The sequence below is a fragment of the Corylus avellana genome, chromosome ca10 (assembly GCF_901000735.1).
Source record: "Corylus avellana chromosome ca10, CavTom2PMs-1.0".
NCBI lineage: Eukaryota > Viridiplantae > Streptophyta > Magnoliopsida > Fagales > Betulaceae > Corylus > Corylus avellana.
The window spans coordinates 18,896,540-18,917,038 of NC_081550.1; the positions used below are offsets into that span (position 1 = coordinate 18,896,540).

The window sequence follows — 20,499 nt, forward strand, 5'->3', positions numbered from 1 at the left end:
AAAAGAGAGAAGAAAAAAACAATAATTCCTAGAAGAAGAAAAGGAGTAGAGTAATTTCATAGAAGTGCACCACCCACCTTCCATTGTTTCATGGTCATATTAATTAATTATACCAGAAATAGGCTACTGCATGGGAATCCTGCTCATGGACGTGTCAAAGACGTCATTTGATCGTGGAAGACCTGCAAGTCTTCTTTGGACGTGTCAAAGACGTCATTTGGGCTTTGTTTGGTAATGGGATGGGGTTGGCCCAAATACTGTTTATCACGATTTTTCAAAAAAATTAACATCAAAACATTTTAACTTTTTTCACTTTTAATATCAAATCATTCACTTTTTATTATTATTCAAATAAAAAAATCACTACAAAATAAAACTTTTTCACTTTTCTATACCACTTTTTCATTTTTTTTATACTAAACATTCTTATTTTTTTTCACATTAATCTATATCAATTATAGTGTTTAAGCCATCCCATTTGCCAAACACCCCCTTATCCTGGAAGACCTGCAAGTCTTCTTTGGATGTGTCAAAGACGTCATTTGATCGTGGAAGACCAGCAAGTCTTCTTAATATATATATAGTAAACGGTTAGGTAAGGTAAAAGGTTCAAACTCATGGGTTTTTTTTTTCACTTTATTATCATAGTAAACGATTATTTATCTCGAAAATTTAAGTAAAATTTAAAATGTTTGGGCAGAGCTAATTAAACCCCCAACAAATTACTCAGAAAACTAAAAGAATAAAGAAAGAAATTCAAATTTACGCAAACTGCTTTGCGGTGGGTTTAATTAGCTCCTTCTCTTATTTATGGGACTTTACTCACTTGATCCATTCCCACCATTATATTTTTTGCTTACTGTTTGGGAATGTGAAACATGTGAGTTAGTTACGAGCTCGGGGCCACAGCCCCCATCTATATATATAATGACACACAAAAGAAATTAATACCCTCCTGAATCCACCATTAATAACACTACCTCTTCCATTCTACATTTGTAATTTGTAAGGGTGTCTCTTATAACGGCCTCCAATGAGATTTCTGGTCTTTTCATGGCTTTTCTTGATGGCCATTTACTCACTTTTCCTCACCATTTCTGTCTTTGGGGTGTCTAGCCCATGTTTCCGCAATGAGCAGTCCTTGTTGTTGCAATTGAAGAACAATCTTACGTTTGATTCTACTATGTCCACTAAACTTGTTAAGTGGAATCAAAGTGCTGATTGTTGCTCTTGGGAAGGCGTAACCTGCAACGAGGGCCGTGTTATTGGTCTCGACCTGACCAACGAATCCATCTCAGGTGGACTCGACAATTCAAGCAGCCTTTTCAGTCTTCAGCATCTCGAGAGCCTGAGTTTGGCTTATAACGACTTCAAGTATTCTCATGAGATTCCATCAGAGTTTGACAAGCTTGCGAATTTGAGTTATTTGAATCTATCAAATGCTTACTTTGTAGGGCAGATTCCAATTGCGATTTCGCGCTTGACAAGGTTGGTTACTCTTGATTTATCTTCCGATTATTCCGTTTATTACTTCAATCACCTTCATCTTGAGAATCCAAATTTTAAAGTGTTGATTCAAAACCTTTCGGAGCTTATGGAACTTAATCTTGATAGTGTACTTATATCAGCTCCAGGTAATGAGTGGTGTCGGGCCTTATCATCTTCACTCCCAAATTTGAGAGTGTTGAGCTTGTCATCCTGCAATCTTTTTGGCCCGATTGATTCCTCCTTGCGGAATCTTCATTCCCTCTCAATTATTCGTTTGAATGATAACAACTTTTCAGCTCCAGTTCCAGAATTTTTTGCAGATTTCAAAAATTTGACATCCTTGGAAGTCACCTCTTCTGGGTTGAATGGAAAGTTTCCAAAAAAGATCTTCCAAATTTCAACCCTACGAATGCTCGATTTGTCAGATAACGATCTACTTGAAGGTTCTTTGCCAGAATTTCCTCTAAATGGATCTCTTCAAACCATGGAGCTCTCAGGTACAAATTTTTCAGGGACATTGCCACCTTCCATTGGTCACCTTAAAATGTTGTCAACAATAAATCTTTGGAATTGCAATTTCATTGGACCAATTCCAGACACAATAGCAAGCCTCACACAATTAGTCCATTTGGACATGTCACACAATAGTTTCAGTGGATCAATTCCAAACTCAATGGGAAGACTCACAAAATTGGTCTATTTGGACATGTCTGTCAATAATCTCGGTGGATCAATTCCAATTTTCAGCATGACCAAGAATCTAGAGCGTCTCGACTTGAGTGAGAATTCACTAAATGGCCCGATTCCAATTTCTCTGTTTTCTCTTCCATCATTGCGACAGGTATGGCTTTCCAAGAACCAATTTTCTGGTTTCAACAATTTGGAATTTTCCAACAATATTTCTTCTCACTGCTTGCTGGAAAGAATTGATTTGAGTAACAACAATTTGGAAGGGCCACTACCCATATTTTTCTTGGAACTTCAGGGTCTTCAATTCCTCTCACTTTCTTCAAACCACTTTAATAGCTCCTTGCAGCTTAGTGTGATTCCGAAGCTAAAAAATCTTTATTATCTTGATCTTTCACACAATAAGTTGAAAACATTTCCTGATTTCTTGAGAAACCAATCCAGTTTATCATTTCTAGACCTTTCAGACAACCAAATCTATGGAGAGATACCCAATTGGGTCTGGAAACATCCTAATCTTTCTGACGTAGATCTCTCTTATAATTTTCTGGTGACTTTGGAAGGACCTATCCTCAATCTTTCTCTTTCCACCCTAGACCTGCACTCAAATCAGCTCCAAGGGCAGCTCCCAATCATCTCATCTGTCAAATACTTGGATTTCTCGATGAATCATTTTCGTTCCTCCATTCCAGCTAACATAGGTCAGTCCCTTGCTTCCACTAGATTTTTTTCTCTCTCAAGTAATAAATTGTACGGGAGCATCCCTAGATCAATATGCAACATCACACATCTTCTACTTTTAGATCTGTCCAATAATTCTCTCAGTGGCACAATTCCTGAATGCTTGATTTCGATGAGTGGGATGACTCTTCAGATACTGGATTTGAGAACAAATAATCTCATTGGTACCATTCCTGAGGGTTTTCCAAACTATTGTTGGTTAGAATTTTTAGGTCTCAATGGAAACCAACTGGGAGGAGAGTTACCTAAATATTTGGCCAATTGCACATCGTTGAAGCACTTGGATGTTGGAAATAACCATATCGAGGGTATCTTCCCATTTTACCTGAAGAGCATAACTTTTTTGAAGGTTCTTATTTTGAGGAATAACAAATTTTACGGGCCCATTACTCATTTAAACCCTAATGCTACATGGCCATGGCTTCAAATTGTAGATATAGCCTTAAACAATTTTACTGGTAGGCTTCCAATAATCCCCCAATCTAACTGGGCAGCAATGATGGACGATGTGGTGGCCCAATCAAGGGAAGAACGAACCGAAGGAAGAAGCTTTGACTATGGTTATCGATATACAGTTACAAGTACTATCAAAGGTTTAGCATTGAAGTTGGTGGACATCCAAACTATCTTCACCATCCTTGACTTTTCTTGCAACAATTTTGATGGTCCTATTCCCGAAGAAATTGGAGGGCTCGCGTTGCTATATATTCTCAACCTGTCGCATAATGCTTTGACTGGTCAAATCCCTCCATCTTTGGGGAAATTGAATAATCTTGAGTCACTGGATTTGTCAAACAACGAGCTTTCTGGTAAGATTCCTGTGCAACTTGCTGATGGTCTTAATTTCTTATCCGTTCTCAACCTTTCGTTCAATCAATTGGTGGGGCAAATTCCATTCACCAAGCAATTCGGTACATTTTTAGAAAATTCCTTTAAAGGAAACAAAGGATTATGTGGTTTGCCTTTGAAATCAAAATGCACATATGAGGAGCCACCTCCAACATATGAAGAATCTCATTCAAATTCTAGGATTGTGATTGAGTGGAATTACATAAGTGCTGAACTGGGATTTGTTTTTGGCTTCGGAATTGTAATTGGGCCCCTTATGTTTTGGAAGAGATGGAGGATATGGTACTCCAAACATGTTGATGACATTCTTTTCAAGATCTTCCCTCAACTATATCTTAGAAATGAACGTCGTCGAAGATGAGATCTAAAGCTGAGGCACTAGTCAGAATTATCAGGCATAATGCAGATGGGTTTATGATGATTGACTCTTATTTTTCCGAATTTTATATATATGGTATGTATGAAGTAAAATAAAAAATGGATCCATGTAATTGGATGTGTTAGAATATAGGATGCAAGCATTGTATTAAGAATTAAGTTATAATGCTAGTGAAGTACGTAATTGCCTGATGTTATATTTTCTGGACTAGCTATGAGACACACATGTGACGAGGAAGCACAAATTGCTAAATTGCTCACCTCTAACAATCTAATTAAAGGCATTCTCATGCTCCTTCGCCTCATCTCTATATCTCAAATCAACAATGGTAAGGATCCAGCTTGATTCCCCCACCATCTATATTTTATATTTGCCTATAAACCAATAAAAAATGAATGGGCCAATGATACCACGAACATTAGGAGTGTTAGATTATAATTAAATGATTAAATTTACCTAATCATCTTACCTTAAGCTTTTAAAATAAGTGATATCTTAACATGATATCAAAGCAGAAGTTATGAGTTTGAACTATGTTTCAATCACTCACCTCTCATTTCAATTAAACATATCACATGTTGGACCTCACTTATTAAGGAAGAATTTTCAAATTTATGCATATTGCTTATATTTGAATAGTAAACAACTGTAGTACACTAGACTATTTGATTTATAAACGATAGCAACAAAGGAGATTAATTTTATAGTTTAGATTAAATTTCAGGTGTTTAATGGTATATATATATGTTGCTACTTTATATAACTTTTTTTTTTAAAAGATTAATGCTTACTTCACACTACAATCATATTAAGTTGATGTGACATGGGCTGGTAGCTCTTGAGTTTTTATTTTTTTCTCTTTGTCAATTAAAGACTGATTTTAAAAGAAAAAATTTACAAATGCCGATTCAATAATTGATTTTTAGTGCTACATAATTAAATTGTATGACATGGCAAGGACTAGGCAAGTAGCTCTTAGATTTTTTTGTTCTTTTTCTTTTTTTTTTTTTTAAAAAAACAAATGCTTATCTAAGGGCTATTAAGCTTACCACATCAACATAGTATGAATGTTGTGTGAAGTTTAGTATTACTCTTTTAAATAACATGACATGAGATACGATGCAATCAAATAAGAGTAATGTTATTTTTTACATTTATTTATTATTGACTAATATAACGTGTTTTAAGTAATTTTTTATATTAATTATTTACAAAAATAATTTAAAACATGCAACATTAGTTAAAACATGACACGTCAGTTAAAACACGACACGTCTAATAACCAAGTGTGAAGAGTAGCTTACACAGTCATCTGTTCACTTAAAGATAGGCTAGTGTTTACGAACCATCGATGGTTGTGAATTCACTGAATTGTGATCTATAGTGGATAGGCCAGGTCAAGAAAAACCGGACCAATAGTGAAAGAACATGGCCAGGGGCACCGGACTCCAAATCCAAAGCGCGACATGTCTCAACGAGAATCTTCATTGACACGAGCGAACAAATAATCACAGATTACTTGACGAACATGCATGGATTGGCTCTACCTCTGACACCATACACCACCCTCCCCTGTTTCTCTCACCTCTGCTTCAGATCTCTTCCTCACCTTTCGCTTCTCTCTTTGCAAAACCAAACCAAATCTTCGATACCCATCTGCAGCTTCTGGAATTACAAGCAGAAAACAAGAAGAAGAAGTATTTCCCCTTTGAGAGCGAGTCGCAGAGAGTCTCCTTATGAGGTTTTGGGGGTGTCTCCCTCTGCAACTCCGGATGAAATCAAAAGGGCTTATCGTAAACTTGCTCTAAAGTATCACCCAGATGTCAATAAGGAGGTAAATTTCTGTATTAAGCACTTAATCCATTATAAATCTTTGTGTTTTACTTTTTTGTTTATGGTTTACATGGGATTTTGGTGCTTATAATTCTAAGTAGAGGATTTTTATTCGGTAATTTTGAGTTCTGATCTAATGGGTGCAGAATTAAGACTCTATCTTTACCTTTCTTTTTTTTTTTTTTTTCTTTTTTTTTTTAGAGAGAAAATGGTTTTTATTGGTTCCTGAGGAATTTTATTTTGGTTATGTCAGACCATTTTCTTTTATCTTTGCTTTTCATGGTCGAAAAATTGAATTTGAAATACTTACAAAAAGAAAAAGTGAAGGTGAAATCATTGGAGGTTTCAGTTCTATCCTATTAGGATATAGTCAGAAATAATTAGGTGAAAAAACTATGGAATTTTAGGTTTGTTTGGTTACCTTCGAAATATTAAGGACCTCTCTAAGGATGGCAATGAACGTTTATAGTTGACAGAAAGCCAACCACACAATTATGACACATTTAGCCAAAGGGAATCTCCAATAAATAAATCCAATATGCCATCCATGAGGAAGAAATGATGAGTGATCAATTTGGACTACGAAGCTCAGCAGAAGTAATTAAGTATAGTTTGTAATTTCAGAGAAGACCTCTGCAAATTCTTTAGATATGTAAGATTGAAGTGGGTTCTAGTAGAAAGAGGAATAAATGGCTACAGTCTGTGTTCCAGTTTATCTGTGCCATGCACCTCCCCTCCCCTCTCCCTTCTCCAAATGCAGAAATTTTTGAATGGGTAAGAAATCGTTTTTTTTTTTTTTTTTTTCAATTTTTTTAATTTAATTTAATTTTTTTTTTTAAATGTAGTTTGATGGTTTACTGCACTGGATGTGCTCTCCCAGAGGCTGACTAATTATTTCCCCAAGTTGGGGTGTACAATTTTTATATGTCTTGTTTGTAACACATAAGTTCTGAAAGTCTCTAGGAAGCCATCGGTAGGGACTAAGCTCATACAAAAGCTCCTTCTACGTACAAACCAGCCAAAGATATTTGGTTACCAAGGAGCTTGTTTTTGTTTAAATGTTCATTTTTGGTGTGTTTAGCAATCTCCATTGCACTTCATATGCTTTCTTATTGCTTTTAACCTCCCTCTATTTATAGTTAAGAAGTTAGAAGAGCACCTGTCTAGAAGTCAGCAACTATTTTTATGCTGCAAGACTTTAAGCGAGCACAGCTCCTCACCACAAATGATATTTGCCATGTTGGGCTAGCATGAGGAACTAATTGATCATCCTTTGGTGATCTCAACTTGCTTCCCATAATTTTGACTTACATTCCTGATAGTATCAGCATACTCTTGTTACCTATCAAAAAAAAAAAATTATCAGCATACTCTTGTTTCTTATTATTGTGTGTTTGGATATTTTAAAGCAAGAAGGTAGAAATCTTTATTTTTTTATAGGTTTTCTTGGCAGTTTATCTTGTACTACAGTAAATAAGGGAAATCAGGTCATCAACATTCTATACTTTTCATCATTTTGAATTTAAGATTCCATTTTTCGATTTGATAGATTAAGACCTGAGCTTAAATGCTTAAGTTATTCTAAATTTGAGACCTCCGTCAGTATTTTTTGTTTTTTAGAAATGTTATGAAAACAAAATTATGCCTCTCAGATAAAAAAAATAAAAAGAAAGAAAGCCAGAAAAAATGCTCTACCATCACCATGGTTGCTCACAACCACCCTCTTTGTTAGGGGGTGGCTTGAGGGATGGCTCCACCCCTTTGACCAAGGTGGCTGCTAGCCACCCCCTCTGAACATGGTGGACAAAGCCACCCCCTAACAAAGAGGGTGGCTAGGAGGACAGCTGAGTCGTGCCACTCATCCATGGCTAGGTTGTGCCACCCTTGGCCATCGCAGTGGTTGGGCTAGGTCACCCAGCCCAGTCACTTTTTTTAGGTCGGGCTTTTTTTATTTTTTATCAAAGGAGCATAAGTGTACTTTTAAAGTCATTTATGATCAAAATGCTGACTAAGTTCACCCACTTTTTTTTTTTTTTTTTTTTTTGGTTCTGGCTTTTTTATATTTTATTTTATTTTTATCTGGAAGGTGTAATTGTATATTCAGTCATTTCTGACAACGAGGTCTTGAATTTTAATGGGCCTAAACTCAAGTCTTACATCTATCAAATTGACAATTGTGGTCTTAAAGTCAAAGTGACAAAAAGCAAAGGGGTTTTGTGATTTGATTTCCGTAAATTTAGTTTTAGTTTTGTGATTTCATGAAACAAACTGCCTAGGAGTAGGCATGCCACTTCGAGTAATATACTGCCTAGTTGAGTACGATTTATTTATGCTCTTCCATTTTACCTCTTTCCTATTTTGCATTACAGGCGGTAAAGTGTTTTGAAATTGCTAACCTAATTTGATTCTTTTGCTGGTATATAGATAGACCGTGCTAATACTGCTAAATATTTTGGTGCACAGGCAAATGCACAGGAGAAATTTATGAGGATTAAACATGCATACAATACATTACTGAGTTCTGAATCTCGGAGAAAGTATGACTCCGGACATCGCAGATCTGATTATTCCTATTCTGGTTCTCAAAGAAGCCAAAGTAGGAACACACAAGATGAAGAAGAGTTTTACGGGTTTGGTAAAAACTTATAATCCTATTCAAATCTAATTGATCTTGTATGAATTTGTAAAGCTCTTATGCACATAGAACCCCATTTTCTCTTTTATCACTTATTATTTACATGATGAAGGTTGTCTACTTCAATGCTAATTTTCTTTCACTGGTTGCCAGATAGCCCTTGAGAGATCTACCCAGTGAAAAATGAGATATTGCCACAGACATGGCACTATATACCGGTATAGGGACATGCTAGTTCAGTGGAACCTTTAATGAAGGAGATCTCTTGGGTCAAAGGACCAGTCAAATTTATCCTAACCGTCCAAGTAACTGCATTCTTCAGCAGAAAGTTTTAAAAGAGCATCTAGATAGACTACTATGTTTGTATCAACATATTAAGCCAATCTATTAATAAAAGGAATTCCCTAATGAACCTTTAGACCAAAAGTTTTTCTCCCTTATTACTTCATCTGCATATACTTCTTCCTGTTTGGTAGACTCTAGTGGTCCATTTCCCCAGTACCTTTGATTTCCTTGTTTCCCTTGGCTTACTTGCATGTCATCCAACTTTTTGTCATCTGCAAAAACAGTTAAAAAAAAAAATCCTATCAGAAAAGATCTTCTGCCGTTTTCCATATTTTCCATCTTATCCTTTTACAGAGTTAGGTTTTGTTAGGTTTTTTAATTGGCATATTCGCTGTCCATAACAAGTGTCTTTGTATTTTGTGGCATTGGGTAAATTTGTACTTAGGATTTGTGATGAAGATTGCTCAAAGAAATCAAGTACAAGAACCTGATGTTTGGACATGATTGTTGGTGTCCGGACAGGGCCCTGCTAGATAGTTGTGTGTGCTGACCTGTGCGCACATGTCTGGACAGGAGGACTTCCAGAGAGCTCCTATGCGCAGATGCGTGCGATGGTGTTCAGACATGCTGACTTCATTAGAGCACTTGTGCTGGTGCGTGCACTGGTGTCCGGATAGGATGACTTCCATAGAGCTCCATGCGCTGTTGTGTGCACAAGTGTCCGGACATGATCTTCTTATAAGGCATGAAACCCTAGTGATGTCCGGACACATCATTAACCTGTCCAGACGTTGCCTTTGATTTTCATATGCAACTTTAGGATTCAAGGCAGACTATCCCAAGTCTATTTAAAGACTTTGAAGGCACGAATTTAAGAGAGCTAAGCAGGACTATTCACCTTTGGTATTGAGTGTTCTTAAACACCAAGTGCTTAGCATGGTGCCAAGAGATATTGATAGTATGAGCATTGAAGCTTAATTCTCTTGGAGTATTCAAATCACATTGTTGTTTTACATCAACAAATGGATTGAACTCTACCGATGGGTTGGTAAGGAAGATTAAGAAGAAATATTGGCCAGTGAAGAGCTGGAGCTGCCGTGGGCAGAAGGCAAGTGAGGAGCTTGTCTGCGCATAGATTGTCTTAGTTGTTATAGTGAGTTGTAAGTGTACTATGCTTATGTATTGAATCTTTCTTAGTGTTAATTCCTAGGATTTGGTTGCCTTGTAGTGGTTTCACCTTTGAAGAGTTCAAAGAGTTTCCATTTCAAAACCTCGTGTTGTTGATGTGTGCATGTGGTTATTGCTTTTGAGTGGTTTGATTTATATTGCTGCAGAATTTTTTTGTTTAAATTATTTGCATAATTGTTGCTTGTGAGGGTTGGGGTCTAAATTCCATATCTCGGGTTTGTTCTCTACGTTCTTATAATTAAGCCCTTTATGCTGCAGGTAATTTTTTGATGGATGTTCAAATAACAATAGGTAGATATGTCCTCCCTGTGAGTCATCATATGGACCATAAAGCTAACTTTCATTATGCTCAAGTCTTGTTGGGCAGCTATTTTCTTTTCCCTTTAAGGTTGCAAGTTTGCTTCGACATAGTGCTTTAATTCTAGATTTGATGTTACAGAGGACTTCCTCAGAGATCTTCAAGGAGAATTCCAGAATTGGGAAGCGACTGCTGCTTCGCAAGGAAAGCCAAAAAGCCTATGGGAAGAATTGGCGGTGAGACATTCATGTCTTTATCAGTTATAGTATGTATATGATAATGTGAACATAATAATCTGATAACTTTCTCCCCAAATTTAAGTTATAACACAGGCATGCACCCACACTATATAGAAGAAACTTCTTTCACATTTTTCAGATATGATTTATATGCGAAAACTTGTCTAATCTGTAAGGAACGTGACCTTGAGGGGAAACCTAAATTACATTATGTAAATTTGCACTTGACAGGAAGTTGGAGAAGAATTTGTGGAATTTCTTGAGAAAGAACTCAACATAACTGATCAAGAGGTTGGATCTTACACCAGTGATGAAGAACCTAAGAAAGGCAATTCTTTTAGAACGTCTGGGACAGAGAGAACAGAAAATAGTAACAAAGATAAAGCTGGCAAGGGGAGCAGCATTGAGGAGAATATTGATGAGATAGAAGCTACCCTTGCTCAATTGAAAAAGGAATTGGGTTTATAGCAGAGAAATGCAGCTTTGCATTCACCCGCCATGGGAAGATGGTCAAGTTTTGTTGCCATCTTAAACGTTTGAGTAATCTCACTTTTGCATATCTTGAAGTGACTTTTAAGGCCTCATTTCATTTGCATCCATTTATAGAAGAGTTTCAGAGGGAAGGTATGCGAGAAGTACTAGGAAGACTTTGAGACATTGACCTTGTGAGACATGAGCTTGTACTGTTGTACATATGCTCTGCCCTTTTGAGCATTAAGGATATGTAATCGGACATAAAACAGTTTCCTTTTTCTTTTCTTTTTTTTCGTTTTTCAGCAAAGGCTAGTAGATTTTATGCTTAGAGTAGGACGATTTGTAATTAAAATTATTCTTTTGGCTATAACGAATAGCAAGTGATAATATCAATTACAACTGGTTTAGATGTACTTTCCCAAGTTATTTTCTTTTCCTTTCTTCTTATAAATTTTTGTTTTGCTAAATTGGTGCTGGGTTTCAAGTGACAAATAACTCATTGTAATGTGCCTATATAACAAATAATTCTTCTTGTACAAATTTTGCCTTTTTCCCAACATGATTATTATGAAAGTCCGAATTTACCCTAAAAATTAGAAGAAAAAAAAGCTGGCCTCAGGGTGGCTATTCAACCCATGGCTATTTTTAATGGTAGTTGAACCACACCCAATGGTTGAATTTGGAGGTGATCAAACTACGCCTTTGACCGATAACCCTAATACTAGCCTTTTTGTCTTCTTACTTTATTCAACCTTGCGGTGGCCACCGGTTTGATATGATATTCTAGTCACCCACAAGGGCAGCACCACCACTATTGCGTAACAATTTTTTACTTTTTATTTTGTTTTTTTTTTTTAAAAAAAAAAAAAAAAAAATCTAAGCAACTCTTAGCTCTTAGAGAACAAGAAATAATTGGTAAGATAATTCACAAAGACAATAAATTTAAAAAATAATAATAATAATAATTAAAAAAAAAAAAAAAACACAAGTGCTTTCCACTCTAATTGACTCATATATATAGTTTCAAGTCTCTCATAAAGCCTCTACGAGATAACAAAAAATTCCAGCAGATTATCCCAAAACCTAACGAACAGAATGTCTAAAAAATATGAAAACCGACTGCATCTCAGAACCTCTCCCCAAATCGGAAGAAAAATGCACCAGTGCCAGAGTTATGATCAACAGCATACTCGGCTCGTACTAGACCTAGCTTGACACCAGCACCATAAGAAGAGCCATGGCCCAGTCGCCTGTAGACCTCTGATGGGTTCCCCTTGACATCCTTTGAGCTTCCTAGATCATTGCCGTGTTCTGCAAATGCATACACGTGTGTACCTTTTACAGGTATCCGGAGCTCAGCTGCTAGCTGTAGGAAACATCAGGAAGAGGAATCAAATATTGGTTTACCCACTTAACACTAAAAATCTCATAAGCATAATTATAGTAAGCTTTTGTAATAATTTATGCTTTCTCTCACTCAAACATTAAGAAGGTCATGATGACTACATAAAGGATAGCTAATCAAATGCTTGTATCTCGAAATTCCTACCTCAACGATGTTTCTGGCTGCACCTATCTCACCCATGTTGTAACCCCTCACAGAATACGGACCTCCAAGGGTAAAAGCATCGTAACTTGGAAGGTCTCCCACACAGCCACCATAGTGGCCATGAAAGACAAGGACAGGTGGTGGTGATTTACCAGCACCTTCCTCCACTTCCTTCAGCTGAAAAAATCGTGTCAATGTTAGTTGGTGGCGGTTGAAGAACGGAAACTTGCTGCCGACACCAATGCCTTGGTCTACCTGCATTTTGTACACAAAATATGCACATTAGCTAGGAAAAAAAAAACATTTCATGTAGAGAATTTGACAAACTGGTTGACAATATCTATTTTTATAGAGACAAAAACTTTAAATTGTTCACCAACTCCAATCATCATAATAGCAATTATATCTGTTGAAAACCGGCAGCTAGCTGGGGCCAAGGACAGAAGTCTCCTCAACTTATCAGAAACTATCAATTTGTGGGAGGACAAACTTTCAAGAAGGCTCCTAACAAATAGAGTGAAATTAAGATGAACCTGCTTATATGGCTTCCTTCCTAAAGATCTTTATGCATTTTTCTTCCTTCCCTCACTCTTTTAAAACCCGGATTATAGAGTATCCAAATTAACTAACCAAGAAAAAGCTGTGTCACAAGCATCTAAGCTCACCTGAAATACATCCCTTGAACCAACTATAGCTCCATTTAAGAACTTGGTGTTATCTCGAGTAATATTCGCCTGAAGAAATGCCATTCGGTCAACACCAGTACCACTGAGGGTTGTAGGAGGTCCATCTGCACTAATTGCTCCACTTGGCAACACTCTTTGACCATTGGGACAGATATGACTGCTTTCATCACGTGTTGTTATCTCTTCCATTACAAGTCCATACGTGAACTTGCTCTGCCGGGTGAAATTCTGCAAGGCATATACATTAGATCACCACCATAAGTTTACTAAAAATTGCCCACAATAACAAAGCAACGGATAAAAAAAACCACCATACTTACCTCTGTAATATTGGTCTTAACGCCAGCTCGATCAACCCATATAGGAGGGACTTCATCCACCCCTGGCCCGCCAGTGAAGACTGGACTCAATTTACGGCTGTTGAAGCAGCTCACTCGCATAGTACGGTTGCGTGGATTATACACACCATCCAAATAAGGATGCACATACTCAAGTTTGAAAGCAAGATCATCCTGAGGACAGAATATACCTCGGACATTTTGTGATACTAGATCTTACGTAGATGATACACATATATGAGAAAATTATACATTAAGGTGAGCCTACCTGAGGATTCAAGAAGTTGCTAGTAGTCACTGAACCGTTAATGGATCTATTTAGCCCATTGAGATTCCGATGTTCAAAAGTAACAGTTCCACCAGGCTGCAATGAAGCCTAAACACACAACAGACACAAGGTAAGACAAAAGCAAGCACAACGAGAACTTCAAAACTGGAACCCCAAAAGTTTGATGGTTTGTGAACAAAGCAGACATATAAATAATAAAATAAAGTATACCAGAGTGGGGCGTCCTCCACGCCCAGGAACAATACTCCACTCTGTAGCAACTTCAGCTGTCTTCTGTTCTAGTTCCTTAAGCTTTATTTCAACAATGATCCCACCCTCGTTCTTCTCATCAGGCCGTGGGTTCACCTCAATGTTTGAAAACAAACCGAGCCCGTTAATGTTCCTCAGAGCTTGCTTCCCTGCCTCTATGTTAAAAACTTTCCCCGGCCGAAGCTGTCAGCCCATATCAAACATTCACCAATCAATCAATCATCCACTCCAAACCTTAGCAACCAATCACCCATTTACCAAAGCATATAACTTTAAACCCTATGAACCCCATAGAGCTTGAATTTAAGCAAACACTAATAAGCCAATCACCAGTTCCAAAGCTTATGTACTAAACATGTAATAAATCCAAAAACAGGGAATTAGCCCTTGAATATCTCTATCTTAAAAACTTGGCCCGGTTGAAGCTGTCAGTCCAATTCAAACACTCACCAATCAATCATCCATTCGAAATGCTAGCTACGACTCACCCACTTAAAGTTTGAAACCAAGCATTTTGAAGCCAATGAACACTGTAAAGTTTGGAATTAAGCATACCACAGTACCACACTAACAAATCAATCACCAATTACAAAGTTCGCGTGCCAAGCATATAATCAATCCAAAAACAACCGGTTACTCATTTCACATCTCAATCAAAATAACTCAAAAACAAAGAAAACGAACATAAACCAAGCCAAAAAAAAAAGTAGTACCGCTTTGGGCATTTCCCTTTTCACCACGGCGACTTGGGTATTCCCCTCCACGACATTGCCAAGCTTATCAAGGAACTGAATGTTCACCTGCGTAATATCCCCTTCCACCACCTCACAAACCACCTCCTTCGTATTCAAATTCCCAAAATTCACCACCTGCGCACACGCATACCCTTCGTCGTAGTACCATTTCTGTACCCGGTCCCGAATCCTCTGCAGCAGCCTCGCGCTAACCTTCCCCTGGTCACTCAGCATCATCATGATCTCCCGGTGCACCGGCGGCGGCAACAGGCACGGCTTGGCCCTATCGATCCTCCTCTTGTAGTCCCTCTCGAGGCTCCTATAGTACTCCATCTTCTCCTTATCGGTCATATCAGAGTCCATCTCGATCGGCTTCGACTGCGGCATCAGCCCCACGTTGATGCACCGGAACTTGTCCGCCGACTGCCAAGTGCTCTCCGTGAACGATATCGTCACTGCAATAGTGCCGTCCGGGTTGGTCTTCCCCTCCAGGTCGACTTTCTCGAACATTCCACAGGTGGCTAGGGTTTCGAGCTCTTTTTGGAGCTGGGCCTTCGTGTAGACCCCGCCCGGCTTCAGGGACACCATCTCGAAGAAAGAGTCCTCGGTGCCGACGGTCGCCCACCGTCGGCGATCGAAGAAAAGGATATCTGAGACCTTGTACTTCTTGAACCCACTCAGCTTGTTGAGCTGGACCACGATGTTCGCCGGAAGCCCATGCGAGTCCCATTCTTGGTTCTGGGACTCGTCAGCAATGGCCAATGCCGGAGAGAATAGCTCTCTCCAGAATCCTCCGCCACCACCACCACCACCACCGCCCGATCCTCCAAAGCCTCCTCCTTCGCCGCCAGAACCACCTAGATTGGGGGAGAGCGAGCGGAGGTGGAGTAGGAGGGACGAGGCGGAGGCGGCAGCGAGGGTTTTGAAAAAGGATTTGAGGGGTTTAGGATTTTTGGTCGAGGAAGAAGAAGAGGAAGAGGAAGAGAAAGAGGGAAGCGCAAAGTTACATTGGACGGTGCGTTTTGGTGTGGGAGACGCTAATGCTCGCCGGGATGAGCTGAGAGGAGGAGTTGACTGGATGTGCGTCGGAGCGGCGAAGGAGGGCATGGCTTTCGGGGTTTGGAGTTGGAGATAAGGGGGGCAGAGAAGAGAGTCAGCGAGAGGGGTTTTGGCGATTGGTTTTCGCTTTTTTTAGTGTGAGAAATGGGTTTAGTGGATTGTGCTGCTGGGAAAGGGAACGTGCGTCGGGCGAGGTTTACAATGTCTCCAAAAAAACAAAAGGTTTGAATTGGGGATTATGAAAGAAATTAAAAAAAAAAAATACTAAATTTTTATTTTTAATATTTCATAATTATTTTATAATATTTGGATGATATTTCTAATTAATTTTTAAATAACTTATTTATTTAATAATGTTGACGTGATATTCTCAACTAATTTTTAAATTAATCATTGTTAAATAAATAAAAAATTCAATTATTGACTAAGTTGAAAGGTTTTTTTTTTTAAAAAAAAAAAATCAATCTGAATAAAACTTTGTCCGATGCTAAGGCTCTCAAGCTTAGATGTGCCATTTACCATCGACTACTATTTTCAAACTCTCCCTCCTCCTCATCAACCTTCCCCGCCCTTCCCTCAACCCCCTAGTACGGATTGAGATTTCCTAGTACATCCTTGTTCCGTGCGCATGGGTCTCATGCGCCTCTGCCTCCTCGCCCTAATTCTCCCACCACACCGGAGCTGCAGATCTATGAATTTTTTGTTATTGTTAATAGCTTCCAATCTCCTTGTTACAAGTGCCTTGCCTTTTTTTTTAGAGACTACATGAATCAATGACCTTTGTGCTTCATTTGTCCAGCATCCCTTCTATTGGACATTAGTATGAAGTTCCTCGTCAATGACTAGTTGATCATCCTAAGAAGGCTCTCTCGTTCATTTAGGGTGGCCCTCTTCTTGGCCTTTGGTTCAAAGGCCATCATTCATGAATTAGGATCTACAACAATTAATTGCTGTCCAAATTGTTATAGCAGTTATGGTAAAAGAGCCTATATAAAATTTACTTGCTCAAAAAAATTTTAGGTTGTTCAGCCACCGATTCAAACAAGTAAATTTTATATAAACTTCTCACAATAATTGCTAGCAATTTAGGTAACCGGAGATTTCAATCCCACCATTCACTGAATGGCATGCAAATCAGTCCTATATATATATATATATATGCCCGCTTGATTGGGCCAGGTCCCTGGCTATTGGAGTTGCTCCTATTTCCATCACAAGAAATTCCTGTCCCAATGCATAAGGCTTAGGAAGAGGAAGATCCGAAGATGCATGGTTGCTCTCCTAGCTAGCAAGCTAGCCTGGTCAAAATTGTGAGTTCCACGTACGTGGCAAGCAAAACTCACTACATTCTGTGTTCCACGTGTAATAATGGAGCCCACAAGATGACATGTGGCTCTTGTTTATTGTCCATGCAAGAACCCCCGAAGCCAGCGCTTAATCATGCATCATTCAATATTCCTGCTCCATCTCTTAAATTTCTGTCTGGGACGAACACATAAAGCAGCATCGGCATTATCACAAACACTTATTTGAAGGCAATAACCATAATTATAAGACCCCTTTTTGCTGTGAATTTGAGCAATTATGGCTCAACTCGACCGCATGCAAAGACACGGTGACAATCATAAGATTAACCCCCGCGGCCTCACTGTTCAACAAGTTCTCCGAGGTAAATTCCTGAACCAGACATGCCTCAAACCAGTGGATTTTGTTTGAGCATGCATGGTAAATATTCTTATGAACATTCTATGCCTTGAATATCAGGCCTCTGATCAGTTTAGATAAATGCACAGGAGGAGTTTCAAAGTGGTCACCAACCTCTTCATCACCTACATTTTGGAAGGACCACGACCCAGAAGAAGATTTCGGGCACCATCACAAGAAATCTGTTCTGGCCAAAGTGAAGGAGAAGGCCAAGAAATTTCGACGTTCTCTCAGCAAGAAGAAGCATAGTGAGGATGGTAACACTACACCATCTTGGGGTGTCAGCTTGGATGACGATGATGATGATGAAGATGCTGAATACCTTGGAGCCCCAAGTATTATCATACCCTTATTTTTTTACTTAATATATAGATGACCTGTTCCATTTTTTTTGTTTGTGCGTTAATCTAAGGTTTTATTTGTTTCTACGGAAAACTTTTTTTTTGGTGTTGGGTAGTGAATACGGTCGAAAATCTTAATCAAACCTGTTAAATATATTAGATAATATATTAGAAGCGGAAGAAAGAGAGAGAAGAGAAAGAGAGCGAAAACACACAATGGACTACATTGTATTGAGTCTGATAATAATAATGAATACAGAGACCTCTATTTATAGAGAGGCTAGTAACCTAATAGACTAAGGAAAGGTAAACCTAGTAGACTAAGGAAAGGTAAACCTAATAGACTAATAATATTTAAGGAAGTAAATACCAAGTAAATAACATTAACATAATATTCTTAACATCCCCTCTCAAACTCAATGTGTAAACTTGAGTTTGGATAAACGAAAAGGGAAAGAAAAATAAATTCGCCGAAAAAGCTGCTGAAACAATTGCCGAAGTAACGTCATAAAAGTTGTTAGAGACCGGTGGATTCTGCATGAATTTGAGCAATGCATTTAAGCTGGAGCTTGGTTCACTTGGTTGTAATTTTGACTTGAAAACCATATACTAGTAATGAAGTAGCTCGCCTGGTCTGCTGAGAAAAGTAGGTTCGGTTAAAAGGGGCTTGTTTGGCCCGTAACCCTTGGACCGTCTCGCCTGAGCTAAAGTCTGTCCCAAAAAATTATAACTAGTAGACCGTCTCGCCTGGTCGGCTGAGATCTCGCCTGGTCGGCTGAGATAAGGAGGGCCGGTTGAAGAGGCTAATCATGCCTGAAACCCTTGGACCGTCTCGCCTTGTCGGCTGAAGTAAAGTCGGACCCATCTAACTAGTAGACCGTCTCGCCTAGTCGGCTGAGATAAGTAGGGCTGGTTGAAGAGGCTAATCATAACTGAAACCCTTGGACCGTCTTGCCTGGTCGGCTAAGATAAGTAGGCCCGGTTGAAGAGGCTAATCATGCCTGAAATCCTTGGACAATCTCTCCTTGTCGGCTGAAGTAAAGTCTGACCCATCAAAAAAGTAGATCGTCTCGCCTGGTCGGCTGAGATAAGCAGGGCCGGTTGAAGAGGCTAGTCATGCCTGAAACCCTTGGACCGTTTCGCCTTGTCGGCTGAACAAAAGTCTGACCCATCTAACTAGTAGATCGTCTCGCCTGGTCGGCTGAGATAAGCAGGGCCGGTTGAAGAGGCTAGTCATGCCTGAAACCCTTGGACCGTTTCGCCTTGTCGGCTGAACTAAAGTCTGACCCATCTAACTAGTAGACCGTCTTGCTTGGTCGGCTGAGCTAAGTAAGGAGAAAATGGCCGGTTGAAAGGGGCTTCTTTGGCCCGAAAACTCATGGACCTGAGGAAAGATTGGTCTGACCTGAGAATGCCTACCGCAAGAAGAATGAACCGGATTGAACTGCGTCAAAGAAAAGACTATGGAACCGAATTGAACAAGCATGAACCAAGTTGAACCACATAAAACAAACGCCTAAATTTGGAGAATAATATTGTTTTCTGCCATATAGAGATGCCAAAAGCAAAAATAGACCACAAATTTGAAATCAGGACGAAAAATTGAGTAGAAAACACCTGGTCAACTTTTTTCAGTGGTCAAAGTCAACGGTCAACAGTCAAAGTCAACGCTACAAAAGTCAACCATGTCAAGGTGCTGACGTGGCAGATAGGGCTGACGTGGTGCATAGAGCTGACGTGGCTCTGATGACGTGGCACGCATGCTGGCGTGGCACTGATGACGTGGTATTGATGACATGGCAATGATGACGTGGCACACATGGCTGACGTGGCTATGATGACATGGCAATTAGGGCTGACGTGGCAAGGATGGCCTGGCAATTAGGGCTGACGTGGCAAGGATGGCGTGTGGCACGTGGGTGCGATGGCGCGTGTGGTACATGCGCGAACGGAGGAGGCGTGTCCTGGCGCGTGGATCTGAGGCACGGAACTTCTGGGGGCGCGTGGAGGCGCGTGCGGTGTCGTATGGAGGATATGGGACTTGTTCTAGAATTACCGAGATGAAAGCTATCGATCGGTGGCCATGGAGAAGTGATCGGACCACCGTGGCGGCTGGTGGCGGAAGGGCAGTGGCGGAATTGCCAAAAATTTGGGCGGCGCGTGAGGGCGCATGTAAGCTCCGATGAGGCTGTGTGCGGCGGCTCTGGGACGGTTGTCTTCCGGGTTTTCAAGCGGTATAGTGATACACTGAAAACCTCGAGGAGAAGATAGAGAACCGTGAGGAGCAGAGAGAATGATTCGCCGGATAACACTGGCGGCGCCGGAAAACGTCAAAGACGTTTATTGGAGGCCACAGAAAGGTGGCTCTGATACCATGTTAAATATATTGGATAATATATTAGAAGCGGAAGAAAGAGAGAGAAGAGAGAGAGAGCGAAAGCACACAATGGACTA

At 39.4% G+C, this 20,499-nt stretch overlaps 4 protein-coding genes across 6 annotated transcripts in view; 3 read left to right on the forward strand and 1 right to left on the reverse strand.

Annotated features, from left to right (window-relative positions):
- The first annotated feature begins 1,033 nt into the window (after window positions 1-1,033).
- On the forward strand, window positions 1,034-4,126 carry LOC132163085 (receptor-like protein 6). The gene has a single exon (XM_059573282.1). It carries the CDS (start codon window positions 1,034-1,036, stop codon window positions 4,124-4,126), a length of 3,093 nt encoding a protein of 1,030 aa, XP_059429265.1.
- Window positions 4,127-5,517: 1,391 nt separating this feature from the next.
- Window positions 5,518-11,522, forward strand: LOC132164265 (uncharacterized). Of its 3 annotated transcripts, none has more exons than XM_059574741.1 (5): window positions 5,518-5,978; window positions 8,441-8,612; window positions 10,344-10,376; window positions 10,525-10,619; window positions 10,854-11,522. In XM_059574741.1, the coding sequence occupies exons 1-5, from the start codon at window positions 5,673-5,675 to the stop codon at window positions 11,088-11,090; spliced, it is 843 nt and encodes a 280-aa protein (XP_059430724.1). In that variant the 5' UTR covers window positions 5,518-5,672; the 3' UTR covers window positions 11,091-11,522. The 3 variants fall into 3 exon arrangements, with proteins under 3 accessions (XP_059430724.1, XP_059430726.1, XP_059430725.1); XM_059574743.1 differs by having other exon boundaries at window positions 10,344-10,393; window positions 10,854-11,059; XM_059574742.1 differs by lacking the exon at window positions 10,344-10,376.
- Window positions 11,523-12,072: 550 nt separating this feature from the next.
- On the reverse strand, window positions 12,073-16,166 carry LOC132163635 (protein TOC75-3, chloroplastic). The gene is made up of 7 exons (XM_059574000.1): window positions 14,921-16,166; window positions 14,169-14,390; window positions 13,938-14,045; window positions 13,652-13,843; window positions 13,311-13,559; window positions 12,646-12,900; window positions 12,073-12,462 (listed from the first exon to the last, which is right to left on the reverse strand). Exons 1-7 carry the CDS (start codon window positions 16,046-16,048, stop codon window positions 12,223-12,225), a joined length of 2,394 nt encoding a protein of 797 aa, XP_059429983.1. The 5' UTR covers window positions 16,049-16,166; the 3' UTR covers window positions 12,073-12,222.
- Window positions 16,167-17,554: 1,388 nt separating this feature from the next.
- Window positions 17,555-20,499, forward strand: part of LOC132164597 (uncharacterized) — an 11,330-nt gene continuing 8,385 nt past the window's right edge. Inside the window, exons 1-2 of the mRNA XM_059575134.1 lie at window positions 17,555-17,669; window positions 17,794-18,039. Of these exons, the coding sequence (XP_059431117.1) occupies window positions 17,585-17,669; window positions 17,794-18,039 (331 nt within the window). The 5' untranslated portion in view covers window positions 17,555-17,584. The remainder of the gene's footprint in view (window positions 17,670-17,793; window positions 18,040-20,499) is intronic.